Source organism: Elephantulus edwardii, unplaced genomic scaffold (assembly GCF_000299155.1).
Source record: "Elephantulus edwardii isolate Elephantulus edwardi_28Jun2011 unplaced genomic scaffold, EleEdw1.0 scaffold00006, whole genome shotgun sequence".
In the NCBI taxonomy this organism is placed as follows: Eukaryota; Metazoa; Chordata; class Mammalia; order Macroscelidea; family Macroscelididae; genus Elephantulus; species Elephantulus edwardii.
The window spans coordinates 6172064-6193079 of NW_006399756.1; the positions used below are offsets into that span (position 1 = coordinate 6172064).

A 21016-nucleotide genomic window follows, 5' to 3' on the forward strand; every position below is an offset into this window, starting at 1 on the left:
TATACCACTTAGAAGAATGTTTGACCAAGAACAATTAAAACCAGGCCTGAGGGTTGCAGACTCAAATCACCCACCTTTGGCTTGGTAGCATCACTTTCTGTCCACTAGACCAACTAAGCTCTCTCTGTGGTGTTGTTGCTAAGTGCCGTCAAATAGCAAGCGGATATCCCATAGACGGTCAAAAGCTCAGATGTGTGTAGGGAAGAGAACAGCCAGAGTGCTTCTTAGAGGCAGAGCTGACAAAGCTTCATACTTTGGACACATTTGGAGAAGCTATTCCTTGGAAAAGGAAATCATGTTTGGAAGCTCAGCAGAAGAGAAGATGACCCCCAATGAGTCGGATTGACACAGGGTCTGCAGCCATGGGTTCAGTGGTGTCATGGATGATGAAGAAGGCACAAGATGTGACAGGGCTCAGGTCTATTGTTCATAGCGTCGAGATGACTTTTACTCGGCTTGACGGCACCTAATATCAACAATCCACAGATACCTTGACTGAAACGCAACTCACTGTAAATGATGCAGGTCACTCGTGAAAAAGAATCAGGAGTCTAGGGTCTTGGCAGGGAGCTCTGGTGGCTCAGGGATAAGGAGATTTCCTGCCAACTCAAAGGCACACAGTTTGAATCCACCAGCAGCTCTGCAGGAGAAAGACGGGCAATCGCCTCTCGTGTGATTTACAGCCTCTGAAAACCCACTGGAAAGTCACCAGTGGGCTGGGTCTGATGAGACAGACAGTGCACACCACCACCAAAGTCTAGGCAGGCCACCGGATGACTTGCTTAATTCATAATTTGCCATGTAAAGAACTGATTTGCTGGAAATCCCTTCTTTCCAAACAGCTCTGGAACATGGGAGGTGTTGAATAAATATTTGTTGATGAAGTGAGTAAGTCTTCCTGTGCAGTCAGTATTTACAGGCGCCTCCTGCAAGTGGCTTATCTGGCCCACTCTCGGAGCAGAGGGCAGAACCACAAGACTAATGGAGTGAGACCCTCTGCAGTGATCTGAGGCCCCCAGTGCCCCATGACTTGCTTTCAGAGTGCCAGGCTGCAAAGTTCAGCCCAGTGATTCCGACTTCTGGAAATTACACCATCCACAACAAAGTCTCAAGGAGAGAGAAGTTCTAGCCAAAGGACAAAATTTCGTTTCCTAGTTCCTAGCCAGCTTGACTTTATTCCATCTTTATTTTCCTGGATACATTGGTTAGCATTTTGAGTGATAATTCAAAGGGATCATCTTGTGCCTTGCTGAACAGAGCATGAGATCCAGCTCAGGGGAGATTCACAAGTATTTAAAAATGAAGTTTCAATTGTAAAGGATTTTTCTGCTTTGTGAGGGGAAGAATTGTGCTTGTGTGAGAAATGGCACAAGTGACAGGTTTTTAAATTCCAGTCAGCGACTCATTCCTTCTTCTTTGGCTTTATGCTTAGGTTTGTTTGGTTTTTTGTTTTGTTTTGTATTTTTTTTAATAAAAGCTTGTATTTTGAATTAGCCTGCTGGACTCAGTTTAGATGATCCCAATTTTGTTGGCAACATCCAAAGCATCAGAGTCGGGAGCAAGTCAAGCGTAGGCCTTCTTCTCTCCATCAGGCCTGATCAAAGTGTTGACCTTGGCCACATCAATGTCCTAGAGCTTCTTTACAGCTTGTTTAATTTGGTGCTTATTGGCCTTGACATCCACAATGAACACAAGTGTGTTATTATCTTCTACCTTCTTCACGGCTGACTCAGTGGTCATGGCATGGTGGTCAAGCTTGTTTCTCCCGGGGGCGCTCTTCCAGGGGTATTTGGGCTGCCTTCGGAGCCTCCTCGTCTTAGGCCACCGGAAGGTGGGTGACGTGTGGATCTTCTTCTTCTTCTGGCTGTGGACGCCCTTCAGGACGCCTTCTTGGCCTTTAACACCTTTGCTTTGGCTTCAGTTTTGGGAGGGCCAGGGGCCTCCTTCTTCACTTTTGGCTCCATCTTCGTAGAAAAGCGGCTTTATGCTTAGTTTTAAGGGTCAGGGGAGTGGCATTCTCTGCTAGCCAGCCTGTCACCTTTATAAGATATGCTTTGCTTTATGTCCCGCAGAGTGGTACATGATGTCCATCTTTTGGCACCTGGCCTATAAAAGATTAATCTTTGAAAGTGACCTCAACTGGGGGGCCCAAGTCCATTTCCTTGTTGTGAATACTGAGAGCTGCAGGAAGTAAACGTAGTAAAGTCTGTGTGTCTTAGTTCTCCAAAGCTGCTATTAACTGAAGTGCCACAAGTGGACAGTTCTAACAGAGATGAATTTGCCAGTGGTTTAGGAAGCTAGAAGACCACATTCAGGGTGTCAGCTCTAGGGGAAGGCCTGGCCTCTCTGTCAGTCCTTGCTTTCTTTAGCATCTGTTCTCCTGGCATTCCCTGGAGACCTCCATGTGCCTTGGCCTAACTTAATATGATGTTGATCTATTGCTCCTGGGCCCAGGTTCAAGAATGACATTCTCCACTTTTGGTGATCTTGTCTTGGTGGCACTAAAGATAGTCTCTTAGCCCCATGATTTTGTCTGTTGGCCTAGTGGTGAGGACTTTGTTTACTTGATGTTATGATGTAATCAGTATTGAAAGCTATAGTCTTTGATCTTCTTCAGTTAGTGGTTCCCCATACAGCCCACTTAACAGAGGCAGGGTTAGGCAGTCTCTCTCTTAATTCTTCTGTTTACAAGAGTTACACACTGCCCTTATTCAAATCACTCCCGTACGTAAGTTCACAGCCTTACTCAAGTGACACCCTTGCCTGAATCGCAACTTTTCTCTTACGTAAGAGGAATGAGTGGTGCTAGGAGAAATAGAGAGGACTTATGAACACCAAGAAAGAAGAGCTGAGAGCTCTTGTCCTTTGGACTCAGAGTCCTTGTGCTGAGAACCTCCTAGATCCAGAGGAAGATTGGCATAAAATGCATGAGAATTTCCAAAGAACTCTGGACCCAATGATGTCAAAAGGAGAGAAAGACCTTCAGAACCAACACAGATCTGGCACCTTAAATGGAATTTGTAGTCTAAACTATGTTATTACTGTTGTTGTGTACCATTGAGTCAGAACTAACCCATAGCTGACCCTCCAGCAGATTTTCAGAGGCAGTAAATTGCCTATCTCCTATGGAGCTGCTGGTTGGCAGCGTAACTCTTTACTTCTAGGCCACCAGAGCTCCCTGGCTAAAACAATGAGAACTCACTTTCTGTTCACTAAAGCCATCACTCTGACCTTACTGTTTCACCAGCACTAGATAACCAAGACAGGTGAAGGCCTGTCAGAGAAGGAAAACTCTGTCACTAAAATGAATGAGAGAAAAGTGATAAGAGTGTACTCTATAAAAGGTGGGAACTTGTGAGATCTGGATAAAACAACATGGTCCTGTTGAGTTTTGGCTCTTACATGTCTCACCGCACATTAATAAGTGTATTTAGCTTAGTATAGTGCCTGATAGGTACCAATTACGCATGATTGTTTCTTTGTTTTCTCTCTCTGTCTCTTGATGTTGCCTCAGTGATATTTCATTTAAGCAAGCAGGACCCACGAGTGAGCTCTTGTGGTGCACAGTCAGCCCTTGAAGTGTTATGGTCAAAGGTGTGGGTCCTGGGATTCACTGTTACCCTGGCAAGAACAAAGTCCTCTCTTGGTCCAGAATTCAATTAATTCTCTGTTAACCAGGAGACTGGAGCAGATGGTTGCTATAGAGATGTCCAGTGCAAGTATTATTGGTTCAGGGATTTAGAAGGTACAAAAAGTTGTCCACTAGCCCAAGATTCTCTTGTTCTGACTGACCTGCTGTTGAGGACCTCACCTGTGACTGGGTGGCTCTGGCAATTCGCTGGGGAGCAGCAGCTGTGGAAAATCAGTGGCTAGAATCCTAAGAGAGCGTAGATGACTGGAATTTTCTACACATTGTGATGAATGATCACTGATTCTATGACAACAATGGTCACTTACTGACTTCTCTCAAGCAGAAGGTGAACGAACATGCAAGCACAGGAATGAGGAAAAGAGGTATCTAGATGTGTAGAGCTCAGGAGGCCAGCATCAGCCACACCCAGCTTCCTGGAGAGGATGCCCAAAGGACAATGCTTCAAGCCACCTTTAGACAAGGATGGAATATGGGTAAGAAAGATTAGATTCTTCACTACCTTTGCCCTCCTGCATGGATATGGTTGAGGACACAGGACTGAGTCTAAGTCTTGCTTCTGCTACTTATGCCAATGTCACCTGGAACAAATTGCCCCACTTAGTTCCTTCATTGGTAGAATGGTATCTCACAGGGGCAAGTAATGATTACAAAAAAAGCTGTCTTAGGCTTGGCTCTCTAGAGCATCCAAACCTATGAAACTTGTCTCTCTATCTAGACTGATTTATTCCAAGGAAATGGCTCATGTGCTTGCAGAGGATGGCACATCCTAGGCCATATCTCAAGAGAGAGGCATCTGGGGAAATTAATGAGTCTGTATTATTAACTGACAGACAGGGTCTCAGGCTGCTGGCTTTGGAAGCTCCTGGCTTCAGATGCTGACTTGTTCAAAACTTGTTGTTATGCTGAGTGAAATATCTCAGGCACAAAAGGACAAATATTGCATAGGACCACTATTGTAAAACAAGACTGACACGGGTTGAGGGAAGACAGAGAAGAAGGGGAGGAATGATGTATATACTACATTGCAACAGATGAGGGAGAGAACTGTTTAAAAGGGATATATGATTGGGTATTACTGTCATGACAGGAGTCCAGAATGAAGGCTGCACAGTACAGTGGACTTGGGGGGGGGGAGGGATTGCATAGCAATGAAAGAGTTTTTCTTTTCAAGGAGAAGAGTGTATTGGGGGGAGGAGTGGACAGGGACAAAAGTGCAACAATGAGTGACTGGAAACCCTAAGCCTCTGTAAACTTTCATTAAAATGAATTAAAAAATCCCAAAACTCGTTGTTGGAGACTAAGGTTGAAGATAGCTTTGGAGAGTGATAAGCCTAAAGTTGACAAGTGTGGGAGGCCATGGGTTCAAATCTTGAGCCAGATAGTACGGTACAGCAAAGAGCTGAGAGTCCAAACATACTCCGTGTGCACCACAGCCCTGAGGAGGCTTCCCTTCACTAGATCAGACTGGTCAGGTCTTTACAAAACCAGGTCTAATTCTGCTTTGCTAACATCACAGAAGCTGGAATTTACCACACATGGGAGAGGGACATAATACTGAGGACCATGTTGCCTCATAACGTTAACCATCCAAAAGCATTCGGCATGTACGTTGGCTCTCTGTAAGTGCCCACGGGGCAGACCTGGGCATGGTTGTCTTACTGTCTTCACAGAGCTTGAACTTTTTACACATTGAAGGTCGGTGGCAGCTCTCTATGGAACAAATCTGTTTTTAAAGTTTTCCCGTCAGCACATGCTCACTTTGTGTCCCTGCTGTATTTTGGTAATTTCGGAATATTTCATATGTTTTCATAATGGCTATTACACACTAGACTGTTCACAAGGCCATGCAACCATAACTTCCCTATGCACTGAGAAGCCAAAATAATTGTGTGACTTTTTTAAATCTAAGTGATCAGTTTATTACAGTCGTCTGAAACGGAACCTGCAGCATTTCCACGGTCTGCCCGTGTTGCTTGTCTCACACCTTCTTTCCTGTCACATAGTTTTGACTTATGTTTCCTGTTTGAATCCTCAGGTAGAATATAAGCTCCATGAAAGCAGGGTCTTTGTCTTTTTTATTCGCTGATGAATCTGACACTGAGAAGGAGTTGAATGAATTAATATATTAGGAACCTCTAAACACATGACCACTGACTCACAATATGACTTTCTTCACCCCAAGAGACTGGCAGAGTTCAGGCACCCGTGACTATAGTCATCACTTGAGAACTTTCCAGTTTCACATTGTCTTCATTCTCTTATGGTGATGAAACAGATTCCATCAGAGGTTGTCTTTTGCAAATAGAAATGTATTTTCTCTCAGTTTAGCAGGATAGAAGCTGGCATGCTGGGCCCCAGAGATGAGTATCTGCTGGCTCTGGGTAAAGGCTTTGAGCAGAATAGAAACTGGCATGCAGGACCTCAGGGCTGAGTATCAGCTGGCTGTGGGTGAAGGCTTTGTCATCAGTCTTCCTCTGAGTCTTGGAGGTTCTCAGCACAGGGACCTGTGGTACAAAGGATGCATACCCCTCCTCCCTCTTCTTTTGAGGTGATATTTGGGCCCTTCTTCACTGCTCACTTTGCTCTCCTTTGATGTTATCTAAGGTAAAAGGTGATGCAGGGCATGCTTTTGGGAAACTTCCTTGATGTCAGATTAAGACTGTTGCTGGATAAAGATTGTGCCCCATTTCATCTTAATCCTTTTAACATCAAATCTGGTCTGATCGCATCAGAGCATATTGTTGCATAATTGTGGAGTTACATCATTCCACAAGTGCCACCGCCCAGCCAACCTGACCTGTGTGTTGGGAGATACAATTCAGCCCATGACACTGCTCTTAACTCAAGTCCCTCTCTTTTAACGCTGCCACAAAACTCAGTAGGAGTTTTATTAGGGCTCTACCATCTTCCAGAAACCTTTGTGTATATCTTGTTTGGTGTCTTATCAGTAAAGCTAGTTGCTATCAAGTCAATTCTGACCATGGTGACTGTCTGAGTAGTGTTGCTGTAACAGAAATAGCACAGGTATGTAACTCTAACAAGTAAAAGTTACTCTCTCAGAGTTTAGGAGGCTAGGAGTCTAATGTGGATGCCGGTTCTAGGGAAAGCATTTGTTGCGCTTGTTCCAGAGGAAGGTCCTTGGTTTTTTTAGCATCCACAGGCCCAGCGTTCCTTGGAGATCTCCATGTGTCTGGCCTCTGATGAGTACAGGTACCAGATTCCAGAAGGACACATCCACTTGTGGCACTGGTGAGGTCTCCTACCTGATGTCCCTCCCCTGTCTGGATTTCCTTTGTATCTGAAGTCAGCTGAAAGGTGTTACAGGCGTCCTTGGGGAAACGTCCCTTACAAGATCAGATCTCCGGTAGGATTAAGGACTGTCGCGTTTGCCACATTATGGTTTACCTCATTATGTAATCTCCACGTTATATTACATGCATGGGGTTGGAGGGGGGGGCACAAATTAATCCATGACAGTGGTGGTTCAGGAGAGGCCAGTGCCCAAGGTTGATCTAGCCTTTGCCCTGGTTTCTGCTGGCAGCACAGAAGAACATAAAAAATACTAGTGCTAATGGCGAACTTTCCCAGAGTAACTTGTCAATGAATTGGGAAAATTAGAGAAGCTGCTGGCTTTGTGCCCGTAGCAGTCCATCTGGGAGGGCCGTGATGGCCACATTAGAGGGGACGCCATCGAGCAGGCAGCTTTGCTGTTTGTCTTCTATTTGTGGCCAGATTGGGAAGGGTTTCTGCACGCTTTTCCACCTTCTTGTTTAATATTTCAGTCATCCAGTGATGGAACTCCACGAAAATTTCACCGCCAACCAGTTAAAAAGCTATATTTCACGGTTACAATATCTAACAGAAGGGTTTATTTCACAGCTATCTTGTTATAGCCATTAAATATATATTTTTAAAGAGTGAAATTAAAATGCTAACGCCATTTTTTATGGCAGTTCAGTGTGTAGACTTGCAGAATACAAATGAACACCAGTCAGCAGTCACCAAGGTGGTAGGAGAACATTCCAGAAGTCAGGGAAGCTGCCTGCCCCTGCCCAACTGCCAACAGCTGCCCAGAGAGTGCCCAGCCCACCGCACAGCAGCGGGGAAGAGGGGCGAGTGATTGGTCCTTCGTGTTCCTTTTAGTTACCTCCAAGAGGTAATGGCTAAAAAAGAAAAAATATATTTTGGGGGGTTTGTAATACAGGATGAATAGAAAGAAGTTAGTTTTGGAGACTGTCCAAGGTTGGCCGGTCTGTCTATCTATCTATCTATCTATCTATCTATCTATCTATCTATCTATCTATCTATCATCTATGTATCTGTCTATCTGTCTGTCTATCTATCTATGTATCTATGTATCTGTGTATCTATGTATCTATCGTGGTCTAGTGGTAAGAAGCTGCACTGCAATTTCAAAAGTATGTGGTTCAAATCCATCAGCTGTTACGTAGGAGAAGGATGGGCAATCATCTCTCGTGCGATTTACTGCCTCTGAAAACCCACTGGAGAATCAGTTATGGGTTGCTTCCAACTCACTGGCACACAACAACAACAACAACAACACACACACACACACCCTCAAACAAATAGCAACTCAGTAACAACCGTCCATTGGGTTTCCACACCCCCTAGATCCTTGTTTCTCTCCTGGAGTGAGTTGGAGATTCAAACTCCTCATCAGGGCTCCTTAAATGGGAAAAGCAAGATGAAAAGTAGTGCATACTTAGCGTGATGCAGTTTTTGCCAAGCAGCCAACTCCCCGCTGTGTGGAGAAGTATTGGTGTGTGCGGGTGCTAGCGTCACGGAGTAGGAAAAGGGTGGTCAACAAAGAATTAATGGGGAAGAGGGATAGGGTTTCAGGCAAACTTGACTTCTTTCTTGTGCTTCCCTATGTTGTTGGAATTATTTTAAATCATGAGCATGGATTACGACTCTAATCAGAGCCAAAGCGCAATCATTTTTGTTGTGGTGGAAGAAATACCAAGCCAGCAGCATGTAATACATGTACCTAGTTAAGAAACAGTTAAATGGTGCAGAAGGGTAGACTGGAAGAAAGTTCTGGTTCCTTCAGGCGCTCCTGTTACCAATTTCCTGCATAACCGCCCACAGGAAGCACACACATAGAAGGAGGGAGGTGTGTGTGGTCTTTTCCTCACCCTCCAGAATTCCCAGTCCCCATCACCAACCTCCTCCCTCCATGGACATCCATTCAAATACGGCTGGGAGCATTCTTGTCTTTGGACGTGTTCATGGAAATGATATCTTGTTTTGTGTGTGTGGATTTTTATTTACACAGACTGCTCAGGGCTTCAGATCTTGTTCTATGTCTTCTTATTGCCTACTCTCCACCTCCTCTTGGAAGCTCCATCCGTTGCTATGCTGTTTCTCACAGCTGCACAGAACCACAAACCAAGTGCGAGTCCCACCTTTTACAGAAATGTGAAATGCACCACAGGCAGGCTGTGCACAAATGCTAAACAAACACATGTCAGTCCCAAGTTGCGGTGTGGCTTCAGAGGCTGTAGAGGGAACAGTCCAGTGTTGGCCAATGTTGTTATAATCCAAAAGTCAAAGAAGGCACGCAGTCAGGGCAACAGTTAAGGGTTCAGTGACAGGAGGCAGCTTCCAGCAAAAAAGAGAACCTAATCAAAGTTGTTGGGAATTTTCCAAGTGCTTGCAGGTGTCTCTTTGCGTTAAATCCATCCTATCAAAGGCCCCTGGGTGGTGTAGTCAATGCTCTCTGCTAACTGAGTCTGATGGTTCAAGTCCACTCAGAGGGGCCTTGGAAGAAAGCATGAGATCTGCTTCTGACAAGTTTCTGGAAACTCTCCAGAGCACAGTTCTATTCTGACGCCCGTGAGTTCATCAGGCGTTGAATCAACACCCTGTCTAGAAGGTATTGCCGTTCACATTTCACAGGTACAGACAGTGATGAAAGGGAGGACTGAGTTTCCAGCATCAGGTTGGCTGCTCGGAGAGTGAGCTGGGGCTGCATCAGAGCCTGTGTTCACAGCCTGGGGTCCACCCCTCACGTCGTGCTTTCTTCCGGCAGGAGATTTTTGTGGCGCCAGAGCCTTGGCTTTTGTGCTGTCCCCATTCCCACCTGCTCGCCTCTCCTCGACACCCTTGGAAAGACCTGTTGGACTGACTTTCAATGGACAACATTCAAACAAAATGAGAGTGAACGCCATTGACTGTGAAGTGACCCCTTCTGGCTCCTCAGGAGAAGGGCCCCAGGAGAGTGGCCCTCACTGTCCACCTTTAGGGACGCGGGGATGAGGAGAGTGCCTCGCTCAAGATCAGCCCCCCCCAATGTCTCAGCCACCAGAGGACACAAAGCCCCCTCATGTCACTGCACCTGCTCAGGACAGCTTCGAGAGCCTGGGCCACAAAGGTCTGTGACATCTGAGATGACATCTCAGCCCAATGCCTCTCATTACCCATCTGTGTCCCACCTTCCATAGGTTTTTGATGCTGAGGATATGCTCACAGAATCTTCATTTTCCTCACTTTTGCTTTGTAATCGTCTGCCTGCTCTCCCAACACTGTGTCCCCAGTGGAGCTGAGGGGGACGGCCCCCTTTTCTGGGCCCCCATTATTGGGCTACCTCAAACCTGGACTGTGATAGCTGGGGCCACTTTGCTGAGTGACGCTGAGCCCCTGGTCCCAAGTATAAGGACAATGGACCCTGGTCAGCTCGCTTCCATCTCTACTGTCTCTGGCTGGGGCCCCCACCTGCCCAGAGGGGTGGCTCTGGACCATGGCGCTGTCTCAGGAAGAGTACTTTAAAATTACAAAATATGCCATTTACGATGGATACCAGCAGCACAACACTGCATCTTAACCGCTTTGCAGAAGAAACGTCGATCCCCACCCTGGAGACTCCAAGCTGCCTGGTTCTGATCAAGGCTGTGCTGTTTCTTCCAGTTCCCCCATATTGAACTCACACAGAAGACTCCAGAATCCATCACAAGAGCTACGCTGAAAGAGCCCCATGGCCCACATGCGATCTGGCAGGTGGAAAGGAAGCTGCCACCCATATACAAAGTCCGTGAGAAGGTGGGTGTAGAGGGCTGCCCTCAGTGGGGCACCCCAAGTTCCCTCAGAGGGGTGGGACCCTGGCATTGGTGTCAGCCAGGCTTCCCCAGAAAGCAAACTATAGAATGTACACCCCTCGTTCTTTCTCCACCCACTCACACCCTTTCTCTCTTCCTCATACTCTCTCTCTCTCTCTCTCTCTCTCTCTCTCTCTCTCTCTCTCTCTCACACACACACACACACACACACACGCACACATTGCTAATTACCATCTACCAAGCTCTACCACATGCAACCTCCTGGGACAGAGATAAACGTCCCCTGCTCCTGTGCCATCTACGTGGTCATTGCGTGTTTGCATCTATCACTGTGGTCACTGGCCAGTGCCTTCCAACTTCAGAGGCTCGTCTTCCAGGCCCACATCCAACAGTGTCCTGTGGTGATCCCTCGAGTTTTCATTGGATAACATTCCCGAGTTGATCACTAGGCCTTTCCACCTTGTTTGTCTCAGTATGGAAGTTCCACTGAAATCTGCCCACCAGGGGTGACCTTCCTAGTATTTGAAATATTAGTGGCATAGCTTCCTGGATCACATGAACACACATGCTGCCACAGTGCACCACAGTGACAGATGGATGGGGTGCACGCACACGCACACACATACACGCACACACCACACATTTATTTAAGGAGTTGGCTGGTGTGATTGTGGGGACTGGCAGATCAGGAGTCTGTAGGGCAGAAGGCTGGGAGCTCGGCAGAGTTGATGCTGTCTTCCTGAAGGAGAATTCCTCCCTCTCCAGGAAACATCAGTTTTTGCTCCGCTAAGGACTCTTCCCCATCCCTGCATTGCCAAGACTAACCTCCTTCACGTCTCTATCAATGATAACCACACCTGTAAAATACCTTCACATCTAGGCACCTGTTGGAACACTGGTCCCTGGGTCCCAGCCTGCCCTGTTGACAGGTGACATTCAGCATCACTGCTTTCCTGGTCGGAGAGGTCTCCCTTGTGAGCATTGTGCCTGTGCTGCCCTGGACCCACCTCACACCTGGCACGACCCCACTTGCTCACACTCTCCACAAGGGGATCCTCCCCATCAGCCAGCCAGTCCTATCGGTGCCTAAAGACCTTGTCTCCAGCTCACTGTTCTCGGAGATGCGCGCTCCACCTGCTCCATCAGGATCCTGCCCCCAAGAGTCTGTTTCCCAAGGGGTCTGCTCTCCCAGGAGTCAGCTTCCCAGGATGCAGATGTGCTGAGTGAGGAGCTCTGAGTCCTCTGCGGTTTGGGAGCCCTCAGAAGCTGCGTTCTTGCCTTGCTCAGATGAGGTGCTTGGAGAGGCTTGTTTTGAGTCAGGAAAGTCAGCACCAAGGCTGAGTTTCAGCACTCTGGGCTGCCCGCACACCTGTGATGCACTGTCCTGTGCAGTTTCCTCCTCTCAGTGCTTGGTTTGTGTGCCTACCCAGAGGCCATGTGCCTCCCAGCCCACCTGGCCAGTCGGGGTTCTGATGAGACTTTCTCTCCCTCCCCTCGATCTCTTCCAGCAAGCAGTGAACAACAACTTCCCCTTCTCCGCCCATGACAACCGACACAGCTTTAGGCACTGTGGACACTACTTTGACTCTGTGAGTAGGAAGTGGGGGAGCAGTGGCAGAGCTCCTGAGTTCCTGAGGGTCACAGAGAGCAAAGGACCTCTACACTCCAAACGGGAGCAAAGTCAGTGTGGAAACAAGGTCATAAACAGACCTTGTGACCGATGAGAGAAAAACACGCGAGGTGCTCGAGTTCTGGGAAGCTTAAGGTCGGCACCAGTGCTGGGTCTCAGGTCTTTCTGCCTGGAAATGCTCCGTGTGTGTGACGGTCCCTCACGGGAAGAGGGCAATGTGTGTCTGGACAGCCAACAGTTCCACAGAGGGAGCTTGCCCACCAACAGGAACCAGATCCACACCATGCTGTCGAGTCAGTTCTGAGCCACCGCAACCCTCCCTTGGGTAGATGGTACATCCTTGAGGGAGGATACTGTTCATTGTCCCTTGGATTGGCTGGTGGGTTCGAATTGATGACCTTTTGGTTAGCAGCCCAACACTTAACACACCATGCCATTAGAGCTCCTTATTAAAAGGAAGGTTTTCCTGTGCACTTCAGCTGTCTTTCCTCTGCAGAGGATGAGTCCCCTGTCCTTGAAGAGCAAGCAGAGTCTGAGAGTGCTTGCTAGTCCAGCCAATACAAGACTAAGGGATAGAAATGCAATATAAATCCTGCATGCAATTTGAAATTTTACACCAGCCATATTAAGAACAGAAGAAAGAAATATGTGAACGTAATTTTACTATTATATTTGTGAAGAGCAATGGTGTCACTCTGAAGACTAAGGTGCACCTGATACAGGCCATAGTCTTTGCAATCACTTGCTAAGCATAAGAGAGCTGGATAATGACTAGGGATAACAGAAGGAGAATTGATGCCTTTGAGCTGTGGTGCTGGAGAAGAGTAGTGAATATACCATGGACTGCTAGGAGAACAAACAGGTTCATTCTGGAGAGGGTTAAACCAGGCTGCTCCTTGGAGGCAAGGATTCTGAAGCTTTGTCCGACATACATTGAACATGTTGCAAGGAGGGACAAATCTTGGAGAGGGATGTCATGGTTGGGAGGTTAGAGGGACAGCACAGGAGAGGAAGACCCTCGATGAGATGGATTGATTCAGTCACTGGTGTAATTGGGTGGGTGTGTCATAGACGGTCAGATTGGCACAAGATAGAGCAGGGTTTAGGGCTGTTGGACATAGGGTCTCTATGAGTCGCAGGTGACTCAATAGCACATAACAACAGCAACATAATGTGGCTGGTTTTCACAAAATACTCGTAACTGAATAATCTTGAATATTTTTCTCCTAATCTCACAAATCTCCCCTAGGGTCTGGGACGTAAGAAGTTTTCTGAAGAAATAAGGCAACACATGTCAAGAAACTTCAATCTTTGGGCATGTGACTATGTCCCATCTTGTTATGACGGATTTTCAAACAACCAAATATCTTATGTCTACAAGGAAGCCATGGTGATTCCATATTTCAGGCGCTTCCCAAGACATCATAGTGAAATATGGAGCACCTTTAAATTTATTCCTGAGAGAAAATGTACAGACTTTTCAAAAAAGAAACCAAAAGTAAGATTTGAGATTGACAAAAATAGAGCTTCTCCACTGGATGTCTGACTTTTCTGGCAGTTATTGTTGAGATTTTAATTTCACCAAAAACTCTAAATCAGTAACTTCTGCTCCAGCATGGTGTTTACCATAAAATTTGTTTTAGAATTCAAGATTAGAGATTGTAGATACTGTAAGACTCAGGTGAAATTTTGTTGCAATGGCAACCAGAAGGTAAAGTCATTCTATCAGGATGCTAGAAAGGCAATGGATTATGCAATCTCTATTTTTAAACATATTTTTACAATTTGTATTAAAGTTGACAGATATTCAATTCTTTATAAAATAAAGCTAAGTGAAGTTATGTATGTGTATAAATAAATGGAAACCACCACTTTGAATTTCAGGGGAATTTTTAAATTGCATCAATAATTTATGGTTACATTTTTCATTTTAACCTGTTAAACAATGCAGAGGAGGAATAAAATCCCTTGATATCAGATTCTTACTGTTTTTTAATCTATGTTCATTTATATAATTATACATATGTGCATAAATACAAAACATTTTAAACATACACTATGACACACAGGGCATAAATCCTACAACTTTCTTTTTATAGTTAACTAAAAGAGTTTTAGAATGTCAATGTGAATAGACGGTGGTGGAGATGATCAGTATTTATGCTGCTGCACTGCATTCTCTTGCACGAGGCACCTTGTGGTGGTTTTTTTAAGATTTTATTATTTTTGTGTGTGTCTCCTGCCAAATCAGATCTGACTGGTACAGGAGGAGATTGCCCCTCCTTCCCCGGCAGAGCATCTGGTGGGTTTGAACCATGTGCCTCTGGGATTGTAGTTGCAGCTTCTTGCCACTAGGCCACCAGAGCTCCCCGAGCACCTTGTTTTTACGAACGGCTCTTACTGAGGACGGCACAGGACGGGGCAGGGTCAGATCTGTTGTTCACAGGGTCACGACGAGTCATAGTTGGCTTGATGACACCTAACAACAACAACAACATGTTCTTATGGACATCTGAATTGATTCTCAATTTTTTTTTAGGAATTTTAATGAAAGTTTATAGAGACTTTGGCTTTTCATTCATTCATTGTTGCACTTTTCTCCCTGCCCACCCCTCCCCCACAGTTCACTCTTCTCTTTGAAAAGTAAAAGAAAAAGTCTTTCATTGCTATACAATCCCACCCCCCAAGTCCATCCACTATGTAGCCTTCGTTCTGGACTCCTGTCATGATAATAATACCTAACCATATATCCCTTTTAAACAGTTCTCTCCCTCATCTGTTTCAATGCAGTATACATCATTTATTCCATCTTCTCAGTCTCCCGCCAACCCCGATGTCAGTTCCATTTTAAAACAGTGGCACTAGGCAGTATTTGTCCTTTTGTGACTGAGATATTTCACTCAGCATAATGTCCTCCAGGGTCACCCATTTTGCATACTATTTCATGAGTTCCTTGTTTTTCAATGCAGCGTAATATTCCATTGTGTGAATATCCACGGCTTCTCTATCTATTCGTTTGTTGATGGGCACTTAGGTTGTTTCCAACTCCTTGCTATTGTGAACAAAGCTGTGATTTTGCTGTCGGACACAATATACCTCGTAAACCCCTCTGATGGTGGTGAGTGTGTACACGTGCCCCTGGAGTGGATCCTGAAAGTTACGTTGTTCATGTTGGATTGAAGGGGATGTGCATGGAAAACCGTAAGAAAGGAACCAATTATATTTATTATTTAAATAAATAACAAATTGCCTTTGAGAAACACTGGGCCGAATGCACTCCTCTCAGGTGTCTGAGTTGTGTGTGTCTGCACTCACACTCTTTTACGGCACTGAAGAGCTGAAAAAGAGACGGCCCTGGCAATGCCAAGGCTTTGCGTTCAGCCACCAACATGCAGGCTGGCTGTCGACCCCATCCAATGACTGCACAAGAGAAACCCGGCAATCTGCTTCCATAAAAAGGCCGTGCGGCAATTTCATTGTGTCTGAATAAAAGTCACGGAGTCTGAATCTACCCAATGATTGTGGTAAAGGGAGGGAAACGTGGGTCCTCTGGCTTTCTTCTTCGGCATTGCTCCCATTATCGCACTGTGTTCATTTGGTGGCTGTTTTCTATTTTCTTTGTATAAATTAAACAATGTCACCATGGTTCTATACCCTGTTGTTGTTGCTGTTATGTGCCGTCGAGTTGCTTACGACTCCTAGCGACCCTATGTACAACAGCCCTAAACTCTGCTCTGTCCTGTGCCAGTCGCACTGTCTCTGACACTCCCATCCCGATTATCCCAGTCACTGAATCAATCCACCTCATATAGGGACCCTAGTCAAGTTAAAATCAATGCTAGCAATTTAATAGGCATCATCTTAAATTTAGATATTAGTTCCTGGGAGAACAGATAACTTTATGTTATGGATGTCTCCTCATTTATTAAAACCTTATTTGATATTTTTCAGTAACTGTTTATAATTTTGTTCACATAGATCTTTCATTGGATTTAAAAAACGTTCATTCTTGCATATGTTGAGTTTTGTGGCCATTTTGAGTGTTTTTGTAAAAAATTATTCTAGTTACATTTTTGGATTAGCTTGGACTAATGTATGAATTGTTGAGTTTTATATATAAATCTTATAATTGTGCACCTGATAAACTTTTTAATGAAGTATATTTACAGATGATTTTCTTAGACTTTCTATGTTGGCTATTACATCATTATTCACAAAAGTGATAATTTTCATACATTCTTACATTTCTTAGACCTATTTTTCCTGGTCGTCTTGTGTTGGATCTGACCTCAGGCACACTTTTCACATTATCACACACGGTGCACTTCTAATTTCTGACTTTAATGGGGTTTCTCCTGACATGTATTTGTTGTAAGTTTCAGATATAAAATGCTGACCTCGATAAGGGAGTTTCCTCTTAATTCTAAGTTTCCTAGGTTGGGTTCCCCCCCCCCCTTTCCTAAAGTGTCTTTTGAAAATTGCTTTGCACACAACCATTCATATACATTATGTTTCCTTCATCTACACTGAGTTTTATACAATCACTCGTGTGCACTGTTTCATTCATGTATATTTTTATGTGATCATTTCTATACATCATGTTTTATATGATTATTGAGTATATGTACATTGGAGCTATGGTGGCTTAGTGGTAAGAAGGTTGCACTGCAATCCTGAAGACACATGGTTCAAATCCACCAGCTGCTTCACAGGAGAAGGATGGGCAGGCTCTTCCTGTGCAATTAACTGCCTCTGAAAACCCACTTGAAGGTCAGATACGGTTTGGTTTTGACTCGATGGTACACAACAACATCATTATATATTAGTAACTTTAAAACAAAATGAAAAGAAAAATAAACAGGGAAAAACTAATTTCCTTCAGATCCCTGACACTTAGGCCCCATTTTATCTCATGATTTTCTTTTTCTTGACAGGGTTGGTTGTTCTTTTGTGTTTTGTTTTGTTTTGAAACCTGCATCAGGAGAGTTCTTGTATGGTACAGTTAATCTCTCTCCTTCTCTCAAAAAGTAGTGAACTCTAGTCTCCTTTTAGAGAGGAGACCAACTCTGGTGGCCAAGTCTGGAGGTTGCTGTGCTGCTGCCCAGAGGTCACACATCCCACTGGTGGCTCAGATCTGCCAGGCGATCCGAGAGAGAGAGACAGTTTCCTCCCACGTGAGTGAGAGGCCGGAAGCCCAGCGAAGGCTCAGCCAGAAGTTGTTTCCAAATCGATGTCATGGGAGTGAGCAAGGCCGTTCTGCAGCTGCCCTTCCTCTCCCTTCTTCCCAATCACTTCTTAGAGTTCATTCCGTATCAATATGCATACACTGTCTTCACTTACTAAAACAAAGTTCCCCGGTGCTTTATTAGTTTTGGCTGTGTCATCATCCCTGCGTTCAATCTCTTGGTGACTATTTACAGTTTCAGGCCTTTTCCTACAATAAATAACAGAAGGAACCATCTTTCTAGAGAAATGCATTTATCTATTGTTGTTGTGGACTTTTGAGTTGGAACCGACTCATAGCTGACCCTGCAGCGGGTTTTCAGAGGTAGTTCATTGCACTGGAGGAGGTTGCTGGTGGATTCGAACCACGGCCTTCAGGACTGCAGCGCAGCTTCTTACCACTAGGCTGCCAGAGCTCCCTGACATTGCTCTATGAGGCGCAGTCCACAACATGTTGTGCTGCTAAGAAGAAGATTGGCACTTTAGATTCCCCAGCAGCTCTGAGGGAGAAAGACGAGAAATCTCCTCTACTTATAGTTGTTATGTGCCGTCAACTCGCCTGCGACTCATAGCGACCCTATGTACAACAGCCCTAAACCCTGCTCTGTCCTGTGCCAATCACACCATCTCTGACACACCCACCCAATTACACCAGTCACTGAATCAATCCATCTTATCTAGGGTCTTCCCCTCCTGCACTGTCCCTCCACCCTCCCAAGCATGATGTCTCTCTCCAAGGACTGGTCCCTCCTTGCAACATGTCCAAAGTATGTCAGATGGAGCTTCAGAATCCTTGCCTCCAAGAAGCAGCCCGACTTCACCCTTTCCAGGACATATCTGTTTGTTTTCTTAGTAGTCCATGGTATATTCAATACTCTTCTCCAGCACTATGGAAAAAAAAGGCAGAGAAGGCAGGTGAAGGGGAAGCACTATACAACAAGGGTTTGCCTGTTGTGTGTGTGTACCATCGGTCAGAACGGACTCGGACCTGGCCCTCCAGTGGGTTTTTCAGAGGCAGTTCCTCTCACGGAAGGAGAGTGTTCATCTTTCTCCCATGCAGCAGCAGCAGATGGATTTGAACCATGACCCTTTGGGTTGGCGGTGCCATTCCTTACCAGTAGTTCATCAGAGGGCTTGCCCAGACGTTGTAAAAAGTTCATTGCATCAAAAAGGTTGGGGAGCTCTGGTGGCCTAGTGGTAAGGAGCTGCAGCTACAATCCCAGAGGCGCACGGTTTGAATCCACCAGATGCTCTGCCAGGGAAGGAGGGACAATCTCCTCCTGTACCAGTCAGATCTGATTTGACGGTACACTCACACAAAAATAATAAAATATATTAAAAAAAAGGTTAAGTAATGACTATGAATGATTACCTGGGAGAAAAAAAAATGAATGCAATATGTAGAATTTCAAAATAGATTAAAAAATACATGTAAATAAATATCATATGAAAAAGGAAAAATATTTACAGCCTCAGAAAACCAGTGCAGGGTCTCTGTGACTTGGACCAAATTGGACTGAAATCTCTGGAACCAGTGTAATCACTGGTTAGAGTGTTTGAGGTATGAATATTTATGCCTGACAAACTCATAAAAGAAATACAGATTATCAATTTTTCGATAAAACAACATGCTCCAACCCAGTTTCAGTAAGTTACAACCCAGGGGAGAACATCTGTTCCCTCAGACTCATGCTGTCGACTCATATCAAACTCATAGCTGACCCTCCAATGGTTTCAGAGGCTGTAAATCTCATGGGAAGAGAATGTCCATTGCTCTCCCTCAGAGAGATGTCTGGTGGATTCAAACCATAGGGTTTTGGATTGGCAGGGCAATTCTCTGCCTGTTAGGCTGCCAGGAGTCCCTATAACTTTGCATTACCAAACTTTAAAATACTTGCCCATTTGTTAGCTGCAAAATGGTATTACACGTTAGTTTGCATTGCTTTCCTTGCTGGCAAGAGGAAACACTCCAGGAAGGCCATTTACATGTCTTTTACTGTGAATTGTCCATGTATTTACTATTTTTCTATTGGTCTGTATTTTTTTTTTAAGGACAATAGTTTACAGGGTTTCTTTTCTATATAAGGCTGTTATTTTAGCCTTTCATGTCAAAAGTTTCATCTATTTGGTTGCTTTTCATTTCTCTTTGTTTAACTAATTTTCAGTTCTGCATACTTTTCAAAGTAGTGGAGCGTGTGACTCTTTTATGCCCCTTCTCGGTTTTGGGGGGATGGTTTTTCTTGGAGATTATGAAAGACTTTTGAGAGGTCCTGTTGCCATTCCTATTGTTTATGTATGGGAGTGACGTTACAGTAAAAGATGTTTTGACTTTTACTAAGTTGATCTTATAAACATTCTACATTAATCTGTTAAAATAATAAAGTACATTAATGGATTTTTCAATGTCGAGCCATTTCAACATTCTTAGGATAAACTCTAGCTAGCTATGATGTATTATTCTTTTGATAAATGTAGGATTTGATATCCAAATGATTTATTCAGGATTTTTATATCTAATTTTGCAAGTAAGATTTTATCTGTGTTCACAAGTGAATCTTTTCTGTTTTTGAAGGTCTTTTATGCTATTGTGGCTTCAGGCTGAGGGCAACTTTTTCCTCCTTCCCTTAGCTCTGAAGTTGTTTATATGAATTGAAAATATCTCTAGAATTTGCCCTGAAAAACTTATGCATGGGGGGCATTTTCAGGGGAATATCTTAGACCACCTTCCCAACTTATTTTGGGGGGACTGGACTACACAGGACTTTATTTAGTTACGAATTTTGACATTTTTTCCTTTCAGTGGAAACCTGGATTTTGAATTCCCTGGGTGGTTTAACGGAATTATTCTCAGATTTATTTTTTTTTTGTGAGAAAATTTATATTTAGAGTTAGCCCGTTGGACTCAGTTTAGATGATCCCAATTTTGTTGCCATCATGACATCATAGTCAGGAGCAAGTCGAACACAGGCCTGCTTCTCTCCATCAGGCCTAATCAAAGTGTTGACCTTGGCCACATCAATGTCACTGAGCTTCTTTACAGCTTGTTTGATTTGGAGATTGTTAGTCTTGACATCCACAATGAACACAAGTGTGTTGTTACCTTCTATCTTCTTCATGGCTGATTCAGTGGTCAGAGGAAACTTGATGATGGCGTAGTGGTCAAGCTTGTTTCTTCTGGGTGTATTTGGGCTGCCTTCAGAGTCTCCACGTCTTAGGCCACCGGAAGGTGGGTGACATGTGAATCTTCTTTTTTTGGCTGTGGATGCCCTTCAGGACGCCTTCTTGGCCTTTAATGCCTTTGCTTTGGCTTCAGTTTTGGGAGGGGCAGGGGCTTCCTTCTTCGCTTTCGGAGCCATCTTCATAGAAAGGCTCACGGTTCAAATCCACCAGATGCTCTGCTGAAGAAGGAGGTACAGTCGCCTCCTGTATCAGTCA

The 21016-nt window shown here is 44.7% G+C and overlaps 1 protein-coding gene across 1 annotated transcript; it reads left to right on the forward strand.

Moving 5' to 3' along the window:
- The first annotated feature begins 4074 nt into the window (after positions 1-4074).
- TEX36 (testis expressed 36) lies at positions 4075-13904 on the forward strand. Its single transcript, XM_006880134.1, has 4 exons — positions 4075-4125; positions 10580-10711; positions 12237-12317; positions 13608-13904. The coding sequence occupies exons 1-4, from the start codon at positions 4075-4077 to the stop codon at positions 13902-13904; spliced, it is 561 nt and encodes a 186-aa protein (XP_006880196.1).
- The last annotated feature ends 7112 nt before the right edge of the window (positions 13905-21016 follow it).

Bases quoted from the DNA above. Each gene is read 5' to 3' on its own strand.
- TEX36 (XM_006880134.1), top strand. From the start codon at position 4,075: ATGCCCAAAGGACAATGCTTCAAGCCACCTTTAGACAAGGATGGAATA. The intron at 10,712-12,236 runs GTGGGTGTAGAG...GATCTCTTCCAG, and splicing joins TATACAAAGTCCGTGAGAAG to CAAGCAGTGAACAACAACTT. The intron at 12,318-13,607 runs GTGAGTAGGAAG...AATCTCCCCTAG, and splicing joins GTGGACACTACTTTGACTCT to GGTCTGGGACGTAAGAAGTT.